Here is a 21,796-nt window from a genome sequence, read left to right on the forward strand (position 1 = left end):
AGCTAGCCAACTCTCAGTCGGTAAAAACAATAGCATTTACATAAGCCCGGAAATCCACAGTTCATTATCAGTGGCTTTCAGCAAGAGTTCTCCAGGTTTTCTTAAGGTCTTTGAGAGTTTTTCTTTTCAGTCATTTTCAGTCCATTCCTTTTCCTTCCCATTTTCAGAGAAATTATTTTTTGTTGTGTATTTGTTAAGCACGAGCCACTTAACACTGGCCACCTAACTCAATGGATAAAAGAGTGTAACCTATGCATAACAACTGAGCAAAGAACCAGTTTTAAAGCATTATTTTACAAAGTTTTTTTGTTACAAAGACACATAATTTAATAAAACTCATGAAACAGTATTTCTGCACAAAACAAACAATTATTAATGGAAAACATGGCTTATATTGACATGGTGTGCAGAGTGTCCTTAACAACTTTGAGGAAACTGATCAAATGGAGGACAAAGAAGGTGCAGAAAATGAAAACAATATGTAACAGTATCTTTATCCAGTGTCCTGCATCTGGCATTTGATTCATCTCCTGTTTCCCAAAGTCCCATCAGAAGTGGTCTCAGTGGAAAGGTGGCTGTCAAGAAGCCATTCATACAGAGGGGAGACAGGGAGAGAGGCTGAGAAGTGCCAAATTACACAAGTACTGGACTAAAAATGCAGTGGTTGAAACAAAGATAAAGTGGTTGACAGCTTAAGAAGAATGTAGGAAAGGAGCCAAATGCCAGTTGGCCTCTTTACACTCAGCATTCGATGCTAAACTAATTTGATAAGTACACTCAGGGAGGATATCCTCCAGAAAGGCCAGCATAAATTTCACAATTTAACTTTTAAAAAGTTATCCAGATCAAAAGCATAAAATGTTATGGGTTCTTCACTTGCTGATGCTCCAGAGCATCATTTGATTAAACTTTATAAAATCTTCATCTTTGACACTAGAAATTTGATATTAAAAATGATAACATACAAGGAAGTGTCCTGCTATAAGAGTACATATTATTATTTTCACGTTTACAGTTATAGCTGCTTTTTCATCCTGTGTTACTAAATTTCTGCTAACTGCCTTCTACTGCTAGACTGTTTGTGTCATTAGACACCAAAGCTCTGAGGGTGTTGTGAAGATGTACAATTTACCCCACATCAAAACATAAAAATCAATAGCCAAGCAGTGAGCAGCTAATGGCTGTAATTGGTTAACACAATGTACTGACGGGGTAAAATATGAAGCACTTTAAGAGAGGTGACTGAGGTTTGTCTGATTTTTAAAGTAAGAAAATGTCATATTGGTGTTGTGTAGATGGAAGAGGCTGTGCAGAGATCAGTCTTAAACATTTATATGGTGATGTGCGTCTTTACTGCACTCTTTTGTGATACAGTGAAGATCAAACTGCAACTTTTATTAAAGTTATAAACTGTGAATTTTACAGAAAAAAACTGCGTGTTTGTTTTCGCACAACTTATTCACACTTAATAGCACTACATAAGCACATTTTCAGTATTTTAGTTTCTTCCTGAGAGTGAGCGGTCAAGACTGATGTCAGTCTGCTTCATGTGTGCAGATCAAAATCTCTGTCTTTAGAAATTGAAATAAGTTTATCCAAAGTATTTTGAGAAATCATTAAAAGTAAAAAAAGAAAGAAAGAAAGAAAGAAAGAAAGAAAGAAAGAAAGAAAGAAAGAAAGGAAGGAAAAGAGAGACCCAAACTGAGTTCTAGTGTGGATTTAAATTGGATCTTGGATTTAAATTCAAATTCAAATTCAAATTCAAAATTTATTTGTCACATACACAGTACGATATGCAGTGAAATACTTAGACAACTGCTCGTGACCTAAAGAAAAAACGACTATGAATAGGATAGGAAATAAATAGGAAAATTAAAATGAAGGGTAAATTTCACTAGGAAAGAATAAATAAAATATAAAAATTAAAGTTAAAAATAAAATAACTGTACAACAAAATACACAATACACAAACACACAATATAGAAATGTATAAGAATATATGAAGAAATATAGAACAACAACAGCAGCTGTACAAGTACTAAATGGTAATTAAGAAATATAATGTCCAGGGTTGTGCAATCCACATGTGTAAGTGTCTTGTGCAGTGCAAATATGCTTAAAGTGATTTATTTAAGTGACTTAGTGATAAAGTGATTCGATTAGATGACCACGCAGTGTAGTTGTGCAGTGGCCACTAGTGTAAACAAATGTCCAGAATGTCCAGTGTGTGTGTAAAAACCATATGTGTGGGTCAGTACTATGTGGTGGTGTGATTGAGAGACCGTATCGCCTGCGGGATGAAGCTCCTCCTCAGTCTCTCTGTTTTGGTCTTCAGGGAGCAGAATCGCTTTCCTGACCTCAACAGAGAGAACAGTCCGTTGTTGGGATGGCCGAGGTCCTTCACTTGGTCCAGCACCGCCTGCTGTAGATTGAGTGGAGCCTTTCTCATTATACCTTTAGACTGCATAACAAATGCATTACACTGCAAATGTGTTTTTGTGCTGAGGAGTAACATAGTTGAGTGTCCTTTGGGATTAGTGACTAGTGTTAAAGTTTTTGTTAGGTTTGTGCATCAGTGCATTCTCAAACAGAGAGCAAAATCAATTTATTGAATGTGTTTGGAAACTTTTGCTGTAACTTGTGATGGTACAAGAAATAACAAAAGCACAAACCCAGGTTGAGAAAAACACTCGTCTGCTTTCAGTTCTGTGCTGACTGTTCTTTATAAAGCAGGCACTAGAGGGAGATGTTGCTCTGTCTCCATGAGGTTCATCTGTATGTAGGACAGAGTACCTTGAACTCCTAATAGTGTCTGGCTCACCTCTGAAGTCTGTACAGGCCCAGCAGACAGTGCACAGAACACACCAGTGAGAGTGGAAAAGATAAATAAGCATAAATAATGTAGCGCTTAACATAATATTAGAAGGAAGTGATAAATAATGAACTCAATTTGGAGTAATAAGTAAAATATGTATCTCTTATTAGACTGCTGGTCAGTCTGGAATGGGTAAGATGGATAAAAGACTCTGAGACTCATATTAAACCTATAAATCACTTTCCGTGAATGGCCATTATTATCTCAAATAGAGACCAAATACTGTGAAACCGCCACAAGTGCAGTTTACAAAAAGGGTGTCCAATAATTCAGTGCTCTATTTTCTCTCTGGCTCCACAGCAGGAGATGGCTTCCACAGCTTCTCTTCATCATTATATAATGATAAACTTGTAGCCTGCAAAGTTTCCCTCTACCCCTCCGAGTCTCCCTGCATTTTGTGAGCTTTCACATGCAGATTTCCTGTAGTGTTCAGATCAGGGCTTCCCCTCCTGCTGCTGACTCTCCTGCTGTGTATTAGCATGAGATCAGTCTGCATTGTGATGCTGCGCAGATTACAAAATACCCATTTCCACCTCTGATTGCCCCTCTGTCCTCAAAGTAGAGACAGATTAACAGAGGTGAGTGGAGTGGGGGTGGGGCAGAGCTGTAATACTGTTTTGGATAGTTTGGTTACTTCATCTGTGACCACCAGAACCAAAAAAAGATGCTTTATGTAATCTATGCGATATTTATTATTGATATATATTAGGAGTTTAGCTTTCATTATAATGACATTTGACTTGCAAGTGGAAAAAAATGGCATTTTGTATTTATTAGGAGAACATAGAAGAAACTGTTACCTTTCAAATAAATAAATAAACTATATGAACTTCCTGGAAGTTAACCAAAAACTCATATTCTTCTGCTCACCCTAGATTTGATGCCAGCTGTCATTGTGCATTTCAACTGATTTGTAGCTTTGTTGTCTGTGAGGTGACTGCTACTAGGAGGTCATTCAAATGAACTCATTCTGCATTGTTTACAGTCTGTCTGTTAGCTTCTAATGCTAATACAGGCAACAAACGGAGCTTTTCTACTGCTGCTTTGCAAGTTAGATGAAACATGATGTCTGATTTGATCAGATTCATGTTGCTCTGTACAACTCAGACCCACAGAACAACTTGCATATTTGTGTGTTGATTCATATAAACTGTGTTTTCCTGACTATCTTGGGTCCACATACACATTGTAGCTGTTATTGTTGCTACTGGATTAGAGCAAAATTTAGATCAGAGAACAATTTGTGATACAGATGAATTTCTAGAAGGTATCTGAGGGAAAAAGTTGCCCACACATTGAGTACCATGTCTGGACATCCATATTGCTTCACTTTCTGGCTCTGATGGACTTGTTTTGGAGCTGAGTTACAGCCAGACTCATCATCATTTTCAAACTGTCTGATTACATACCATAGCCGGTCACCTTGTGCAGGTGACCCATATACTGGCTTTGAGTCCGCCCCAGACCATTACCTGTGTGATCTTAGCAGGTGGGAAAGAAAAGTGAATGGACTTCTTTAAGTTTCTTGAAGATGTTTCGCCTCTCATCAGTGAAGCTCCTTAGATTACCATGACCTGGATGACAGAGAACCTTCACATTTTCTGTGTGTCATTCGCCCTCCCACTCTCTCCCGACACTACTGTCTGCACTGTCCCATCCAGTGAAGGCAAAAAGCCTCATGTTCTGAAAACTCAGCATCTTCCAAATCTTCTTCTTTTCTAAAATCACTGAGGTTATTTAAATGAAGATTTTTTTCACCATTTGGGATATTTTTGGCATTTGTTGCTCCATTAAGTTGGTGGCAAACATTTTGTGATCTAAGTGTGGACAAATATTATTGCACAGAAATGACATAAAAAGCTATTTAAAAAAAGATTAAATTGAGATTAAATGCACCAAAACGCAGAGCAGAAAAAAAAAACAGTGTGCAGAACTTAGAGCCATATGACTGTTGCTGTTTACACTCTCACTGAATACGCCTCACCCACCGGCCACCGAAACCATTCATCACAATGCAAGCAGAGTTTTTGAGAAGAAATCAGAACATCTGTTTAAGCATTTACCCCTGGATAAATGAATAGTTCATGACTAATAATACAGCCATTCTTTGCAATTAAATTTAATGCTGTGATTTTGGTTTTTGGGCATGGAGTGGTTTTAAGTTGTTTTATTTTGTACATTTACCAAATTACATTTAGGAGAACCTGGAATTATTCACCAAATTATTTAAAAGTACTATAAAACCCATAAAATAAAACTTATTAAAAAGGTATTTTACTCCCAAAAATCAGCGGCTGAAAGTTAAGCATCTTACTATACCAAGAACAGATTTCTATGTTTTCTATATGTTTCTTTCTGCTTAAGAAAGTGTGATACAGAAGTGTGTGTGTGTGTGTGTGTGTGTGTGTGTGTGTGTGTGTGTGTGTGTGTGTGTGTGTGTGTGTGTGTGTGTGTGTGTGTGTGTTCTTGTTGTGCACTATTGAAAGTTTCAGTTTAGGTGGATTTCCTTTCAGGAGCAGGGTCATTAACATGTGAAGGTGAGGTTAATATGCATATTTACAGGGTGAGAGAGTGGGGGATGTCAGCGAGAGAGGTGGAGGAAACAAAGAAAGAAAGAAGGCCTGTGAGGTTTTATATGAGCAAAGAATTGAATCTACTGAACCACAGATGGTTAAAAGTACTTTGATCTTTTAATTCTTTAATGCCTCAATGTCAGCTTCCCAAAAACCGCTGAAAAATCATTATATACTAATATTTTTTCCACTTTAAATAAATTTTAAACCTTTAAAATCAGTTATTAAGTCACCCTAGTAATATTCTCTTAGACATTAACCCCTAAACTAAAAGGCTTTTATCTATATGTTATGTTTTTATCAAGTTAAACTGAAGAATCTTTATGTGCACCTGTCTTTATGTCCTGGTGACCATCCAAATAAAGTCAATTAAAAAAAAACAAACATTTTCAGCAACACCTGAAAAACTTCAAAAAGTTTTCATTTAGTTACTTCCTCTCATATTATTTTAGCCATAAACGTTCCTTTTGTTCAAATATAAGGTGAGGTTTTATTTGAACAATTACAGGAGCTTGCTACTCTGCAGATTTCTTTTTTTAGGAGATAAATTTTATGTTTGTGGTAATTTAACCTTTCTTTTTCCAGTATTCTTTTCATTTTTTTTAAAATCACCACCAGTATAAAAACCACTGGGCTCATTTTATACCCAGTGTAGAACAGATGAGAGATTCTGGCTCTCCAAAATTTTCTTTCTTTGTGCAGCATGTGAAGCATTTTACAAAACCCATTTCCACATGAAGTAGCTTTGAGTGAATTGCTGTACTTTTCTTGACATACGTGGGTAAGAGCCATCTAATTCTTCTTCGTCCATCCAAAGCTCAGCAAACAAAACCAATTACCTGATAACTAAATTAGGAAACACGTTATTTTTCTGGGCCACCAGAACAGCTTTCAGCCAGTTCCCAGTATTGTTGATTCCACCTTCACCTCCACCCAGACGGCCGTGAGGGGGCGTGGCTTCCGGAGCCCCTCCCCCTTGCAGGAGAATCACCTGGACAGAAGATAAGTTTTAGAGACACAAAACTGCGAGGGGGAGACTCAGGCCGGAGGAGGATTCACTAGATTCTTATACGGCGTTTTCGCTTTTATGAAGTTTTTAAAGCGGAGTTTTTAAAATATATTTTGGAGTAGCACCTGCTCAGGTTCTCAGCGTCTGAGTTGGTTTTATGTCTATGGATACTTTTCTCTGACTTCTGGAGCTACAAACGTAAACTTCAGGGAATTTTTTTCGACCTTCGGCTATTCGCGGTTTTATTGTACTTTTTCCTCCACTGTGAGTTGAAGAACGGCCAAGAAATCAAGAAGGTGGTTTGGAGTTTTTACTATTTAAATTTTTTTTTCACCACTTCGCTAAAATGAATTGGAAGGAGATGCTCAAGTAAGTCCAAATGACTCTCTGTGAAAATAGCTCTGTTTTTTTGTTTTGTTTTTTTAAATACTTGTTTTAAACCAAATGTATCTGTTTCCAGGTTTGTGCTCTGCGCCTTCATGTGTGTCCAGTCTGCTGCTGCTGTGTCTGCTTCAGGTCTGATCATCACACTCAACATACGGTCATCTGTGCTTGTTTGTCTGTTTTTTGTTTCTAATAAGAACAAAAATGTGACAATTAATTGGAAAATTCCACAATTACAAACTGTTGCTAAATTCTGACCCCTGCAGTGCGGGAATCTGGTGGATATGATGCAGTAGGGGTCATGTTGTTGCCGTGCTTTGGAGTCACTTGTCTAGTTCCGGTCTCTGGGACTCTGGGCCGAGTTCCATTTATGATTTAGGGCCAACAAAAAACTTTTTTTTTCTTTTAAGTTGGTGTAAGATATAATTGGTCACCACCACAGGTCCCTTCTCCCTTAAACTGCCTATACTGATTGCTGAGTCTAGAATAGAATATGAGAGAAAAAAATGGAATAGAGTGGAATAGCCCTGTGGAATGCACACACAGATGTAGACAGAAGGGGGAGACGAACCCCAAAAACCAATGAAGGAAAGAATTCAGCAGTTTACCTGGAATAGCCCTCCAAATAGATTTTTGGACTGATTGTGTAAACCACCACCACCACCATCAGATCACCAAATTAGAAAATTGAGAAGAATGGTGTTTCCTAATGTCAGTAGACTGCAGAGACTTGGAATGCAGAGCTGTAGCGCTTTACTCAGACATTTATTTAACTGTTTTCTTCCATTAATTTGTCATCAGTTCCTATATGGCCACATGATTCAGAATATTAATTCATGTGATACAAATATGAGCTCCTGGTGATCAAAAATGTTTGGGGGGAGGGTTTTATTTGTGCAGCTTGTTAAACCATGCCTTACTAACATCACAAGTTGTACCACTTCATAAAGCAGCTCAAACTGTGTATTGTGTTGTCAGTGAACAGTGGCAGTATTTGAACAGCATGTTTGAATGTTGTTATAATTGATTTTAATCGGCTGGGGTTGTAGCTGCTAGAGCACAGAACACCCACAGTGACTTTTAATGTTTCATGTAAACAGTAGCTCTTAGAGCACAATCAGCATTAAAATGTTGAACTCAAATGAAAGCGTGTATTTTACTGCCCTGTGCACGAAATCATCACTTTAACAGTTTTCTGCAGCGGGAATCTGTTTTATTGGCAACAGTGTTGAGTTTTACTGTTGTGTTTTCTATAATAGCATTTTTTTTAATTGGAGTAGATGGCACTCGTGGGGATCCTTTTATACAGAAGAACTGCATGATGTGTAAAATTCCTCTTTATTTGAATGTGCCCAAAGCGGAGAGCCCAGTTTAAAAGAGAAAGTTGATAATCACTGTCGTGGTACCCTTTATCTCTGAATGGGGTTTTAGGTTTTGTTGAGTCAGCTAACACAAAGAAGCCTGGTTGTAGTGAACTTCTTTGCTGCAGAACCTTCTGGTCTGCTTGTCAGGAGGGTTGATGCTTGTTTTCACTTCAGTTTGTAACGTTATGTTGATGTTAGTGGGACTTCAGTCAGACCAATACCCCACAATCTCCTTTGATTTTATTTTATGGGTCAGTTTCTTTGGCTCACATTTGCCTTTGCTCTGTGTGACATTTAAAATTTGTTGCGTTTCTCTTTTGCAGGTTGCAAAGGAGACAAATGCAGTACTCAAGGCACCTTCCCTACGATGCCCGCTCTTCCTTCCTCCTCTGTTACCTCTTCTCCTTCACTTCCAGTAACTTCATCTCTTTCCTCCTCCATTTCCTCTCCTCCTTCAAGCTCTGCTTCCTCCTCTTCTTCTTCTTTGGCGAAATCCTTACAGACCTCCCAGGACTTCCTGGGTCAGTTTACCCAGGTGAGGTCACCAAACAACGGGGACCGTAAACACCGTGACGCTAGCGCCGTACTGCCCTTCATCGGCCTGACCAGCAGTAAGTTCACACTTCGGTAATGCACACACAGATGTAGACAGAAGGGGGAGACGAACCCCAAAAACCAATGAAGGAAAGAATTCAGCAGTTTACCTAAAACAGTTTACCTGATGCTGTTCCGTAATTTTCCCCAGGATTTCTTTTTTGTAATGCATTTAAGATATATTTCCAGTTGCTCAGAAAGTTTTGTTGTCTTATGCTGTCATATACCTTCAAATAAAACATCATATGAAAAACTGTGAAAACAAAACTGGTAATGGGCAACATCATCTATTCAGATTAAATAAAGTCTTTGATCAAAGGGCCAATTGTTTAAAATAAAAACAGTATATTCTCTCTTCTGATTTAAGTGAGAGCTTTTAAAATAAAATGAATTCAAATGAATTTTCATTGTTACCCATCCAAATAGATACTAAAACAAACCCCTTAATTAAAAGGCGTGGTTGTGTGGGCCGTTGTTGGTTCACTTCTAGTGTTTTTCTGCCATTTTCGGAGGTTTGTTCAGACTCTCTGTGTTTGCTGATGTGAAGCAGAGGATCACAGGAATGTGCTGCCAGCTGGAGACTCTGGTTTATCTCACAGATACCGATACAGTAAAAAAAGAAATGCTTGACCTGAGGTCTGAGGGCACAGCAGTGGCACCCTGAACAACAAATTAAAACACAAAATAAGTCTTACTATACTAAAAATAAATCTTACAAAATTTAAAATCAGAAAGTCTAAGTTCATCTGTTAAATGAAAACTCCATGAAAGACAATCAGAAAAACGAAGACACAAGAAAGTTTTATATATTGAGTATAATTAATGATACTGGACTGAATACCTGTAATGGAGCTTACAGGTCATATAGACAGATTTACCTGGACAAATATGAAATGCATACATAAGGTTTGGTGTTCATATGAAAAAGGCATATCCCTAATGGCTCTGCAGACACAAGCTCCATATTCTGTATCTAATTCTTACAAAATATTGAAGAAAATAGTATAGATCCCCAATGTGCCCAGCTCTTGTACAGTTATGTAGAGTTGCTTACTTCAACATATTTGCTGGCAGAAACGTTAAAATAATCATTCTATAAGATACTTTAGATTAAGACTATATTCACACTTATAATTGCAAGCACTCATTTAATCACACTTTTGTTGCTTTTGTTGTTCCTTTCTCACTTAAAATGATCAATATTTCTGAAAAGCTCATGTAAGAGATGATCAGCTCTGTAAAGACCTCCATTACTAATTACAGGACTGTTAATTCTTCTGTATAGTTGCTACAGAAGTAGCAGAGAAACACAGTTTTGAGATGGGACACATTCCTGCCTTCATACATGGAAAGCATAAAGGTGGTAAGAGCAGTAGCAGGGTGCCCTTAGATGTTAGAGATAACAGCAGACCGCCAGGATATTGGTAAAATCAGAAACAGAGGAGCTGGCGTGGAGGTGGTCTGCAAAGTGACTTACAGATACAGGAGGAATTGGATGCAGGTTAGATTGTAAATGACCTGGATGGATTTGTTGTTGGTTCCCATTTAAATATCTGTTTTTGTTGGGTTTTTTGAGGTGCTGAACAGAGTCGAAGCTGCTGTAAGAATGGAGGAACCTGCATCTTGGGCAGCTTCTGTGCCTGCCCTCCATATTTCACCGGGAGAACCTGCGAGTATGACCAACGAATCAGGTAAACCCGAATGCAAAAATATTAGATGTGTGCTCCTGTATAATGCTCTACTTACTCTAAAATGCAAATTAATATTGACTATACTGGTTGAGCCAACTTGGTCTAATCTAACTGAGACTTTGAGAATATGTCTTCAATGTCTCTGACTGTTTTATGACCAGAAATTATCACCAATATGGTTCTTATGTCACTGGTTTAAAAAATCTTAAATATCTTAAAGAATCAAGTGCTTGGGAGTGGTTTTAATTTCGGTCATCTGTGTGCAGGACCTGTGGTTTGATTCCTCACGGCGAGTGGGTTCAAAAGGGCTGCTCCTACTGCCGCTGTGGTTATGGCACGCTGCACTGCTTCGCCAAAGTCTTCCATAAAGACTGTGGTAAGATCCAATGAGGACTAAATAGAGACTTGCTGCAGTTCAGACCAGGTTTAGCTTTTTTTCAGAATCTAGAGGGCCCGCGTGTCTTGACTGTATTTGTATATTTCCATGTGGTTCATTCAGTCCTTTAGATGTATGATCAGGTAAGCGAGGGCTATTTTTGTTTCTGTGTGGATGAGCTGTTGATGGCCATCAGACAGTTTGAAAACTGTCGTTCACACTTTTTCAGACTTGCAACAAAAACAATTCCCTTCAAGTGTAAGTGTCGTATTCAAACTCTCACCCCACCCACTCATTTACAACTCAAGGCAATGCATTCTTCAGCACAAACAATGACAACGTGTAAGCACTTTTAAGATAAAGCTTATCCAACATTTGTTTTGAAGTATGAGTAGCTGCAGCTTTTTGAGTGATTATTTTATTTATCATGAGCTCCATTATTTCAAAATTCCTTAGCCAACTTTCTAAATAGCCTAAAGCCAACACTTTGGATAAATTGGCCTATCATTGCTGAACATACAGACATCCTAAATCTTCTAATCTAAGAATTGTGCAGTTTTCCAGCTCTTTTTGCTGATAGCGCCTCATGCCTTTTCTGCAAGTATCTGCTTTTTTTTCCCCCTCCCAAAATGTTTTTAGTATTAAAAGCAGAAAATATATTTGTTGGTTCTTTAGCCCGTCAGTAGTACAATCCACTCTTCATCTTTTTTTCTAACACAAGAAATAACAAAGGAGACACCGTGCAGTACAAAGCCAGGTTTGGGTGAAAAGTAAAGTGACCATGCTGTGTGTAAGATGAGCCCTCTTGAGAGAAAATGTGTTTTTTCTGCAATAAACAGGGCCTTAAAAAATGACCAACTACAGAACATAAAATAAGGCCATAAAACAGTTAGTGAAAAGGCTTTTGAGACACAGAATGATAACAAATCATAACTTTAATTCTACTCAAAATGACAGTTTTCCTGTTTCTGTTTTCCAGATGATTCTGATGAGGTGCGCTGGTATCGTTCATCGGCTGTCAGGATGATTCCCACTGGCTGCTTCTTCTTCTATCTGATCCTGCTTTCTCCTTTGTATTTCTTCATCTGATGCCTTGAAACACCTGGATTTATGTGAAACTGTGTCTTAGCCTCAGCAGGATATTTTTGAAAGCTTGAAATCAGAAGTGAGTCCGTAACAGAAACAGATTTTCTGAAATCTATCATTTTGCATCCAGAAGGAAGAGACACACTTTGAACTGTAGCTGGACTGGACTGTGTCCTGATTTATGGGGACTCTCTTTTTTTTTTTTTTTTTTTTTTTGATGCTGTGGTTTATAGGGATCCACAGGCCACCCTGTCCCCTAACCAGATCTATTTATACCCCCTTCTCGTGTGAGCACTAAGAGCTCAGTAGACTTAACCTTTCTCTTTCAATGTTTGCATTTTGAAGGATTTGCTGAACTCCCAAGTTAACGCGATTCAACCCAAAAGACCCAACATACAGCCAACATAATTCTCCCAATTAAAATGTTCAATATATCATTCAGAACTTCTTCTCGTTCAGACAAACCATGTACCCCTATTTCTTTGTTTCTATACCCATATATGTGTCAGATGTCTTGAAGAAGAAATGAAATATGTGAAGGAAGCTGTACATAAGATTTTTATGAAAAATATAATTTTTTCTTTGGTAATTTTAGGATCTCTTACTAAACACTAGATTTTTTTCTCTTTGTAAAAGATGATACAGAGTTTCTGTTTTTTACACTTTGTGCAAAAAGACAGAAGACACCAACTCAGCCAGTGTGACATTTTGTCCTTAAATATAAACATGTACGCACTGTGTTTATTAAAGATTTACAGTACTGTGCCACTGATGGTGTCTGTATGGTGAGAAAATTGCTTTGTCTTCATTTAAACTATAACACTCAGTTTACCAAATTAATATGATTGCATTGCAGCTTTTCCTTTCGTTCCATCTCTGTGACTCTATTATCTGTAGGTATTTTCAGAAGGAGCTGTTGTCTCCCTGCCTGTTATCTCCAGAGTTTATTGATGAGGTTAGGATTGATTATCTGCTGCTCTCTTATCTTAAACAAACACATCAGCTGTTGTTCTGTAGTCTGTCGCCCTGCCAGCTGCTACAGATCACAGCTATAATTAACAGGCAGAGTAAAAAAATAATTTATATCAAAGTTAAACAATCATTACAGTATCTGTCTGCCTTGGAAGCTATAAAAATAAACTCTTCATTAAAAAAAAAAGAAAAAAAAGAGGTCTCATTGAACAAGACTGTCCTCCCTTGGAAAAAAAAACAATGTTGTGTTGTTTGTGCAAACTCTTATTACAACACATAGCTGTTGTTTGTTTTTTTTTTTTTAAAAAAAGATAAGTGACCTTTAGAGGTTGTGTGAAAAGGGGCTGCTGGTGATGTGGCGTCCAGGAGGCACAATGAAGCACCCTGGTGAATTCAGCTTAGTGCTTTAGTGTTGTAAACCTACCCAAAACAAATCCCAACAGCAAGTTAAAGGGGAACTTGAAAATCAGGTGTTTGTGCAACCAGCAACATGTCTACCTCGTAATAACAACTTTCTCTGTAACCCTGGGAGGTCTTAGTTATCAGTTAGATAAGGAGTAACCCCTAGATAAATATGTGCTAAAGGAGTATTTTAAAAAAACATGTTTGTATTGTTCTCTGACTGACAGCTTAGGCTTATTCTTGGTTACCGTACTTAAACATTCCAGGGATACAGTGGGAATATTTCCAAATTTAAATTCACAAACTGTTTCATGGAGAGTAAACATAAAAGAGAATGTGTGTGTGTGTGTATATATATATATATATATATATATATATATACACATACATAAACATGTATGTATATGTATTACTGATATATCACTATGAAACATTGTCTATTTAATACAATATAACCTCAAATGCTTACTTAAACCTATATTAAACTGGTGGACATGGACAGCTGGAGACCTGTTACACTCTTTTGACATGTGAAGTCTGCAGCCTGGGGAGCACGGGTAGCTGTTGCATTACAGTGTTAAGTCCGTGCAGTATCAGAAAACAAGCCGGCATGTGGACATCTACGTGGATTCTTGCAATAACTGTTTGATGATGAAAATTACATCACTGGGATCTGAGCGGACCCACGGATGCAGAAAGTATAATGCCTGCTTTAGATAAATGTCAGTCTGAAGTTTGTTGCCACCAAAGGGCTGTGACCGCTGTGATAAAAGGAGACCTATTCACATAATGTGCTCCATTTTTTAGTTTCTTCATTAGTGATTTTATATTCTTGGTTTGTACTACATTAGATTTATGGTTTAAAATAATTTCTGTCTTAGACTGTCTGTGGTGTAGCTTCTTAAATCATGTCTTGTCTCCCACAAGCCATTTTTAAGACAACTTTCTTTTGATTGGCTGCTTCTAAAGAAATGTAATAAGGGAGGGGCTTCTGTGCTCACAGCAGATGATATCTGCACTCACTGACATCATGCAGTACAAAGAGTAGAAAGAACTGTGTGAAATTGAGCTTTGGGAGCAGAGTTTTATCAACAAGGTTTACTGAAAAAAGCTGCATTTAAACATTGGTGATAAGAGAATCCAACATTTAATTATTTTTTTTACAAAGTGATTCAGGCAAAATTTCTCTCCTGGTCTGATTAAATCTTGCAGTTATAGTTCTGTTGGACAGACCAGAGTTAATGGGTTCTGTGGGTGTTTTGGGGCAAGGGGGCAGGGGGCACCCCTTCTTACTAGCATTCATTGAGCCACAGTAAACAACTACACTGTAACATAATTATGCAGATGACAATATCACCATCCTAATTCACCAGGTGACAACTGCTCCATAGATTATCTCCGCAAGGGACAAATAAAAGGGATGTGCCTGAAACACCTCTGCTAGATGCAGATAAAACCAATGATTTAGCTGAAAAAGAAGAAAAATGGTGAGCGTTAACACTTACCTGGACTGTGCTCTCTGAAAATCTGAGACCTGTCAGACATCATGATGTAATCCTGAAATCAGAGATAAATTGGTTACAAAGTCTGTCATCTGAAAAAGAAAGCGAATCAAAAGATATATGCCCATACAGAAATGAGAGAAGCTTTTCCTATCCAAAAGCATCAATAGTCTGGTCTCCTAGAAAGCAGAGTCACAACAAAGAACAAAGAAAAATGAACATATAACAGAATTTCTTAGGTCTCTGCACTGCTTCAAATGTGTCAGAGCAGAGATTGAAATCCTGCTTCTTGTCTATAAATCTTGCAAGCAGTGGCTCGGGTCTTCTGAGGCACTGCTTGGTAAATGAGAAAACTTAAAGAGCTACAGTTTGAGCTGGATTCCCGGGCAATTCAAGGTGAACCTCTCCTCTTTATAGTATAAAATAATGCTGTTTTGGCCAAACTGCTGGGGTGTGTCAATTAGGCACAGGGTCTTCATGGTGCATGGGATTTAATGAAAGCGACGTTCGTCTGTCACATCCTTCTTTAATGTCTGCTCAGTTGATAATCATGAGATGTCTGACGCCACTGCCCCTCGAGCCTCTTAATGCAGACTTCGTATGCCTCAATTGTTCTCTCTTAAGGCCTTCTGTATGAGAGCATAGAGAAGCTGACAAAAGAGAACTGTGTGTCAAACTATGCTGAGAACGCGTTGCCTCTGCTCACTTCTCTTTCATGTTTCATGCAGCTCATTTGCAACTTTTGCATGTTGTAAACTTTGTCCCCTTGATCATGTGGTTCGTTACTGTTCCCTCTCTCCTGTGCATCTTTGCTGATATCTCTGGCTCTGGTTCTTGTTTTGCAGGGACTGACCTCACCACCCTGCACAATGTTTATTGTTTCTAATTCTCACTGCTCGTCTTTCCTCCTTTCACTCTCCTTTTACCACAGCCACTCGAGGCCATCAGATGTCCTCCCTCAGCCTGTTTCTCTTAAAGGTTTCTCACTCTTAAAAGGAGTTTTTTCCTCCTATCGTTGCCACGGGATTACAAACATTCAGTTTGTAATCCAGTTAAAATCTCAACCGAACTATGTAAAGCTCTGTGAGATTAGTTATTTTCATTATTTGAAAACTCCACTGACTTTAAAATCTGCTTAGTTTATTTCCTCGACTGCAAGCCTGTCTATAGGTAGCTGCTTTTACTTATCCTCCAGTTTAAATGATGGGGTACAAAATGCTACTTAAAAGGAAAACGAGGAGAGAAAGAACACGGATGTCAGGGCTTTTGTCAAGAAGCAGAGGAGGTTTCATAGTTTAATCCCATGGTTATCTGAGTGTAATCTCTCCTTTGTTATCTGGACTACTCCAAAGAAAAATGTGTCTAAAGTAAGTCTTCCAACTGGAGGAAGAAAAAACTACTGGAAAATGTGATTTCCCAAGCAAAGACCTTCTCAGACATTCAGCTTTGTTTCTATCTCTGGGCAGATCTCCAGTGGAGCTTTCAGTCTAAACTGATGTGCATTCTGGATCCTGTGAAAATTAATGTTGATGTTCTGTTTGTTGATCCCCTCTGAGAAAAGGTTAAAGGGATTGGACCAGATTTAAGCAGCTCTGAGTGGAGCGAGGGGGTCTGAACAGAGGAGGAGCAGCAGGAGGGAAGAGCGGGGATTAAAGGGGGATGTGAAAGAGAAGAGGAATGCTTAATGTCTTTATACCACTTTTCCATGTTCTCCTGTGACTTTAGTGCATTAATGCTCATGTATTGTTACATAAAGCCGATGTGCAAGATTCAGAAAAGGTTTTATAATCTAGTTTCTGAGCTGAGTAAACAACTTGGAAAAGGGAGAGTGGAGAGATAAATGTAATGAGGAGGAAACTGTGGTGAGCTTCTTATCTCTCCAGGTTCCTCAAACAACAGCTTTATTTGCTGATAGCAGCACTGCAGATAACGGCATTAACAGACACATTTGTATTTCTGTGCTCCTGGAGACTCTACGTGACACTACTTCAATCACAAAGACAAATTATCAGCTCTTTTAGTATGAATATGTTACCTCATTAAAGACTTGAAGTTCTATCTTTAAACGGAGCTCAGCTGAGCAGCAGCCAACCCAGGCATGGGCGGGGGTGAGAAGGGATCATGAGTTTGAAGCTGAAAACGGTGTGGATGTTGAATGTTGTCAGTGCGTATGCCCCATGGGTCACATGTCAGAAGAGAAAGAGGAACTCCAGAGTAAGTTGGATTAAGTGGTAAAGAGCCTGGAGGGACAGATTGTACATTACATATGTAGGTGAAGGAAACAGAGGTGGTGAGGAGGTGTGGTTAGGTATGGTGAAGCAGTGTGGCTTCATGCTGAAAAACAGCACTTCAGATGTGATGCTTGCTTTGAGAGTCCTGGTGGATCAGGAATCTGCTCTGAACCCATCCTTGTTTGCTGTAGTGTCTCTGTGGACTAAGATGCTTGCATACAACATTGTGATCTGTATTAAGACTAGTGAGCAGGTGGAAGAGAACCTGGAGAGGTGGGGAATACATGTGTGTGAGTAAGAGGGAGACAGATGGATAGGTGAGGATGGATGGAGTAGAGATAGTGAAGGAAGAGGAGTTTGAATAGGAGGGATCAGACATCCAAAGCAATGGAGAGTGCAGGCAAGGTGGAGCAGGTAGAGATGAGTGTGAGGGGTGATGTGTGACAGGAGAGCAGCAGGAGAGAAAGATTTAACGATGGTTGTGACACCTGCTGTGATGTATGGTTTCCTAAAATTTTCAGTGGGAGTGAGCCGAATGGCCAGGACTAGAAATGAGTACATCAGAGAGACAGCTCAGGTTGAGGAACCTCGAGACAATGTTAAAAAGTCAAGGCTGAGATGGCTTGGACATGTACAGAGGAATGACAGTGGATTAACTGGACAAAGGATGTTGAAGATGGAGCTGCAATCCAGGAAGAAAAGAGAAAGACCACAGAGGAAGGTCATGGATGTGGTGAAGGAGGACATGCAGCTGGTATGACAGAAGAAGATGCTCAGGATAGGGTGAGATGGAAGCAGATGATGTTTATTGTGACCTCAAAAACGAGCAGCTGAAGAAAGAAGAAGAAGAAGAAGAAGCCGGGCAGCAGCCAGTTTCTGCTAACAACTACAGGCTGCACACTGAAAAATTAACCTTCAGGCTGTTTACATATTCATCAAGTATGACTCCAGTGCTGGACTCAGAAGCTTGGACTTTAATGATATGGACAATGCAAAGATAACAGAACCAGAGGCCTGTACTGTGAAGCACGATTGAAATCTTAGTGAGGTAACTTCCAGTCTAAATTTTGGGTTATGAAAACAGGAGTACATCACCATGACAACATCTGTTACAGACCTAACCTGCTCCAGAGCTGTTTAAGATAAGAGATAGCAGGTACAAAACCACTGTCTACTGATGAGTTCACACCATGAGACACAGATTGAATCTCACACTTTTTTAGACTTTCTAATTAAAAATAATGAGACTTAGGTACTCGTTACTTCTCAGTTACATTTAAGCACTAAATCTACTTCGTTGTGTTCAGATTCTAAAAAGTATTTGGCACAACAAAACTATTTTGTTAGCTTTAGGCACTAAAATCTGTTTGGCTTGGTTTAGGTGCTAAAGACTAGTGGGAGGTGTTGTTGTATTACAGGCACCTGATTACAAGCATCTGACTGGCTTAGTGGGATCACTTAACCAGAGCATGCCTGACAGTCTGAGAGATTTTTGACTGTGTGTCTGACAGCTTCCTAGCATACACTGACAATGTTTCCACTATTGCTCACATTTCCACATGAACATGACTGATTACAAGGTACAAAACCAAGATAACTGATCTGGCATGAACTCAGACTGACTGCAGCTGCTGCTTTTCACAGTCACACAGTTTCTGATACTAAATTCACAGATGGTGTAAAACTTGTGGAATGGTCCTTCAATAACATTCAGTTTTATTAACTGATACAAACACACACGCGCTACTGTCAGCTGTTTTAATCCTGCCGGGGAAGTTTGCTCTCTTGTGCTGATCAGCTGTTTGGGTGGATTTGAAAAAAACTCATTGTTGCATGTACGTGTCTGACACCGTATCAGAGTTCTGTCATGCCTTCCATATGACTCACCTGCTGAGGGATTTTGTCAGCAGCCACACGCACATGAAAGGGGGTAGATGGCAGTGAGTCAGGAAATAATATATGAGTTCATCACTGAATAACAGTGAAAACTGTAAAACTAAACACACCATCGTTGGGTGGCGCGGTGGTGCAGCAAGAAGGTGGTGGATTCAAACCCAAACCCTCAGCTGGGCCCTGTGATGGACTGGTGACCAGTCCAGGATGGATCTACTGAATGTTTACAAAAGATGGACATGCCCAAGATGCCTTTGTGTAAACCTGCATCCGGCCGCTTTCAAACACTCTTGACCCTGCTTGAATCCCTGCTTAATGTTGTTGAGAAAATAAGTCAGTAAACAGGATTTTACAAGTTTTGTGACACAAAGTGGATGGTGGCTGTCAGCCTAAAAAAAAAGTTATATACAATTAAATTGCAAATAACGAGGCCAATCATATTACTTTCTATGACTACGCACATTTTCTATACAGAACAACAGGCAATAACAACCAGGTTAACCAATGTTTTACCACTTTGTGGCATAGATGCAACAAGGGGTTGGAAATATTTCTCAGGTGGCCAAATTGACACTATTACATCAGATACACACTAGAGATTTCTTAGCTGCACATCCGTGATGCAACTCTCCTGTTTTACTATATCCCAGCGTTATGCTAAAGAAACCAGTTTGTCACGACATAGTGTTTTATCCTGCTGTTTGCAGCCATCAGAAGGTGGTACGCTGTGGTCATTAAGGGACCAACAAGGTCAGTAGCAACACTCAGCTATACTTTGTGTTTAAAAGATGTTAAAATAGAGCACCAGTTTAGGTCACAGAGTGAGCAAGCACCCATATGCCAAAGGCTAAACGCAGCAGTCCATGTCTGACTGTGATCCAAGGCCCTTTGCTTGGTTTCTTCACCACTTTCACTAAACTATCTAATAAAGGCAAACAAACACCCCCAAAATAATGTTAAATTGGTACTAAGGGGCCAGATGGATTCATGATTTCATGTTATTCTAACTGTACCATCTGAATGCCACAGCAGAAATCAAGACTCGTCAGACCAGGCGGCATGTTTCCTATCTTCATTTTTGCGCTGTGAGTTCATGTGAGTTGTGGCCTCAATTATCTGACAAGAGAGGCAACCAGTTTGCATTTCTGCTTCTGCAAACAAACAAGCAGACAGGCACTGAAGTAAATACACTTATACATACTTATTGTGTAGTTTAATAAATGTTTAGCAATAGTCTTTTTTTTAGCTGACTCTCAGCCCTCACACACACTCACTCTCTCTGTCTCTCTCTCTGTGTGTATGTAAAGACAGCTAAGCTGTGGTAAGATCCTGGTGCCTTTCAGTTAAGCCATGTGACATCTGCGTCTTCATGTCCACTGCTGAGTGTTGTCTGTGTAATCATATGACTGTGGACAGATGAATAGAAACAGAAAAATTGAAACATCCTGTTTGTGACCGGAGAGACTTTGAGTTACATAAACATCGTTAACGTCCATTAACTTTTTGGTGGTCTGAGTTCTGTCGCGTAGCATGATGCAACATATGTTTTGTTTCCCTAAATCACAGAAAAAACCCCAACACACACAACAGTTTAATTCAGTTTTATTATATCCACAATTAACAACAGTGACCTTGAAGCACTTGATATTTGCAAGGTAAACACCCTACCATAATATAGAGAAAACCCCAACAATCAAATGACCTCCTATGAGCAAGTGTTGTGGCGAGAGTGGGAAGGAAAAACCTCTCAAGGAGGGGCAGCTGTCTGCTGTGACCGTTTCGGAGTGAGGGGGGGAAAGACAGGACAAAGACACACTGTACAAGAGAGCCAGACTTAAACCCTCTTTCCCCGCGCAGCTGTTTATGATTTTACTGCACAGTTTCAGGCCTTTTCCCCCATTTGCAGCGACAGTAATTTCCCTGAAGTAAATACATTACGTGTCAGTCACTACTGTGCATCAGATCCCAACTGACAGACAGAAAATCATATGAATGTGATGTGCTTAGCGGTGTCTTTATTACAGTGAATGTGGGGAATGATGGCTCACATAATTCATCCACAGCTGGTAGTATGTGTTGTGATAACACTTTAATGAGTAGTAGGAGACTACATAGCTTTGCCAATCCTGAAAAGCTGCTCCACACCACCATGAACCAGTGTCTGTATCCAAAACGATATTTTGATTAGTTTTTGTCTTTTTACTTGGAAACATGAAGACACTCTCTCTCAGTGTTTTAGGTTCTAATTTAACATGCATCTATTATAAATATATGACACAAAATGCAATAGCGAAGAAGTCTTCTAAAAGTTCTTGAATCAATTTTAATTTGGTTCTGATTCTGCCAATTTCAGTTTTAAGTGATTCAGACACTACCTACTGCACTTTAGGACAGGAAGATGTAATACTGATGTTTGTATTGTGCTTGTGGTCTCCGTTTCATGAAAACAAACAAACTGGTGTGTATGTGTAAGTTTGGTGATGGAGTTTTTATTATGAATGAATGATGAATTTTTATGAATTATTATGTCTATTTTTTATGCTTAAGGACAACAGATGGAAATTAGTTCTTGGCTATAATCTGGTATGTTTACATTCATGTAATTTTTTTTTTTACATTTATGTTCATTAACATGCACTGTCCTAAATAAATAAGAAGAAAAATACCTTTTAACTGATTATTAGCTAAAGTTCAACTAAGTTCACATCAATTTAAAATGAATGAATTTATTTACTAATGATGATGACAACATAATGTTTAATTAGCTTGTTAGCCGACTGCTGATTAAAGCTATTTTCGGCTGCTCCCTTATTCGCAGCGAGTCGCTACAAATCACTGACAAAA

General features: G+C 38.9%; 2 protein-coding genes across 2 annotated transcripts in view; both read left to right on the forward strand.

The window, feature by feature from the left end:
- Window positions 1-6,357, forward strand: part of LOC308392425 (uncharacterized protein) — a 23,840-nt gene extending 17,483 nt beyond the window's left edge. The window contains exon 6 of the mRNA XM_080875471.1: window positions 1-6,357. This exon is cut by the window's left edge and continues 2,818 nt beyond it. The gene's annotated coding sequence lies outside the window, so the exon portion shown is untranslated.
- A 113-nt stretch (window positions 6,358-6,470) lies between these two features.
- tdgf1 (teratocarcinoma-derived growth factor 1) lies at window positions 6,471-12,215 on the forward strand. The gene is made up of 6 exons (XM_080875472.1): window positions 6,471-6,826; window positions 6,918-6,973; window positions 8,529-8,816; window positions 10,376-10,490; window positions 10,757-10,866; window positions 11,846-12,215. The coding sequence occupies exons 1-6, from the start codon at window positions 6,804-6,806 to the stop codon at window positions 11,953-11,955; spliced, it is 702 nt and encodes a 233-aa protein (XP_080731598.1). The 5' UTR covers window positions 6,471-6,803; the 3' UTR covers window positions 11,956-12,215.
- The last annotated feature ends 9,581 nt before the right edge of the window (window positions 12,216-21,796 follow it).

Source organism: Rhamphochromis sp. 'chilingali', assembly GCF_963969265.1.
Source record: "Rhamphochromis sp. 'chilingali' genome assembly, chromosome: 2".
NCBI classification, from domain to species: domain Eukaryota; kingdom Metazoa; phylum Chordata; class Actinopteri; order Cichliformes; family Cichlidae; genus Rhamphochromis; species Rhamphochromis sp. 'chilingali'.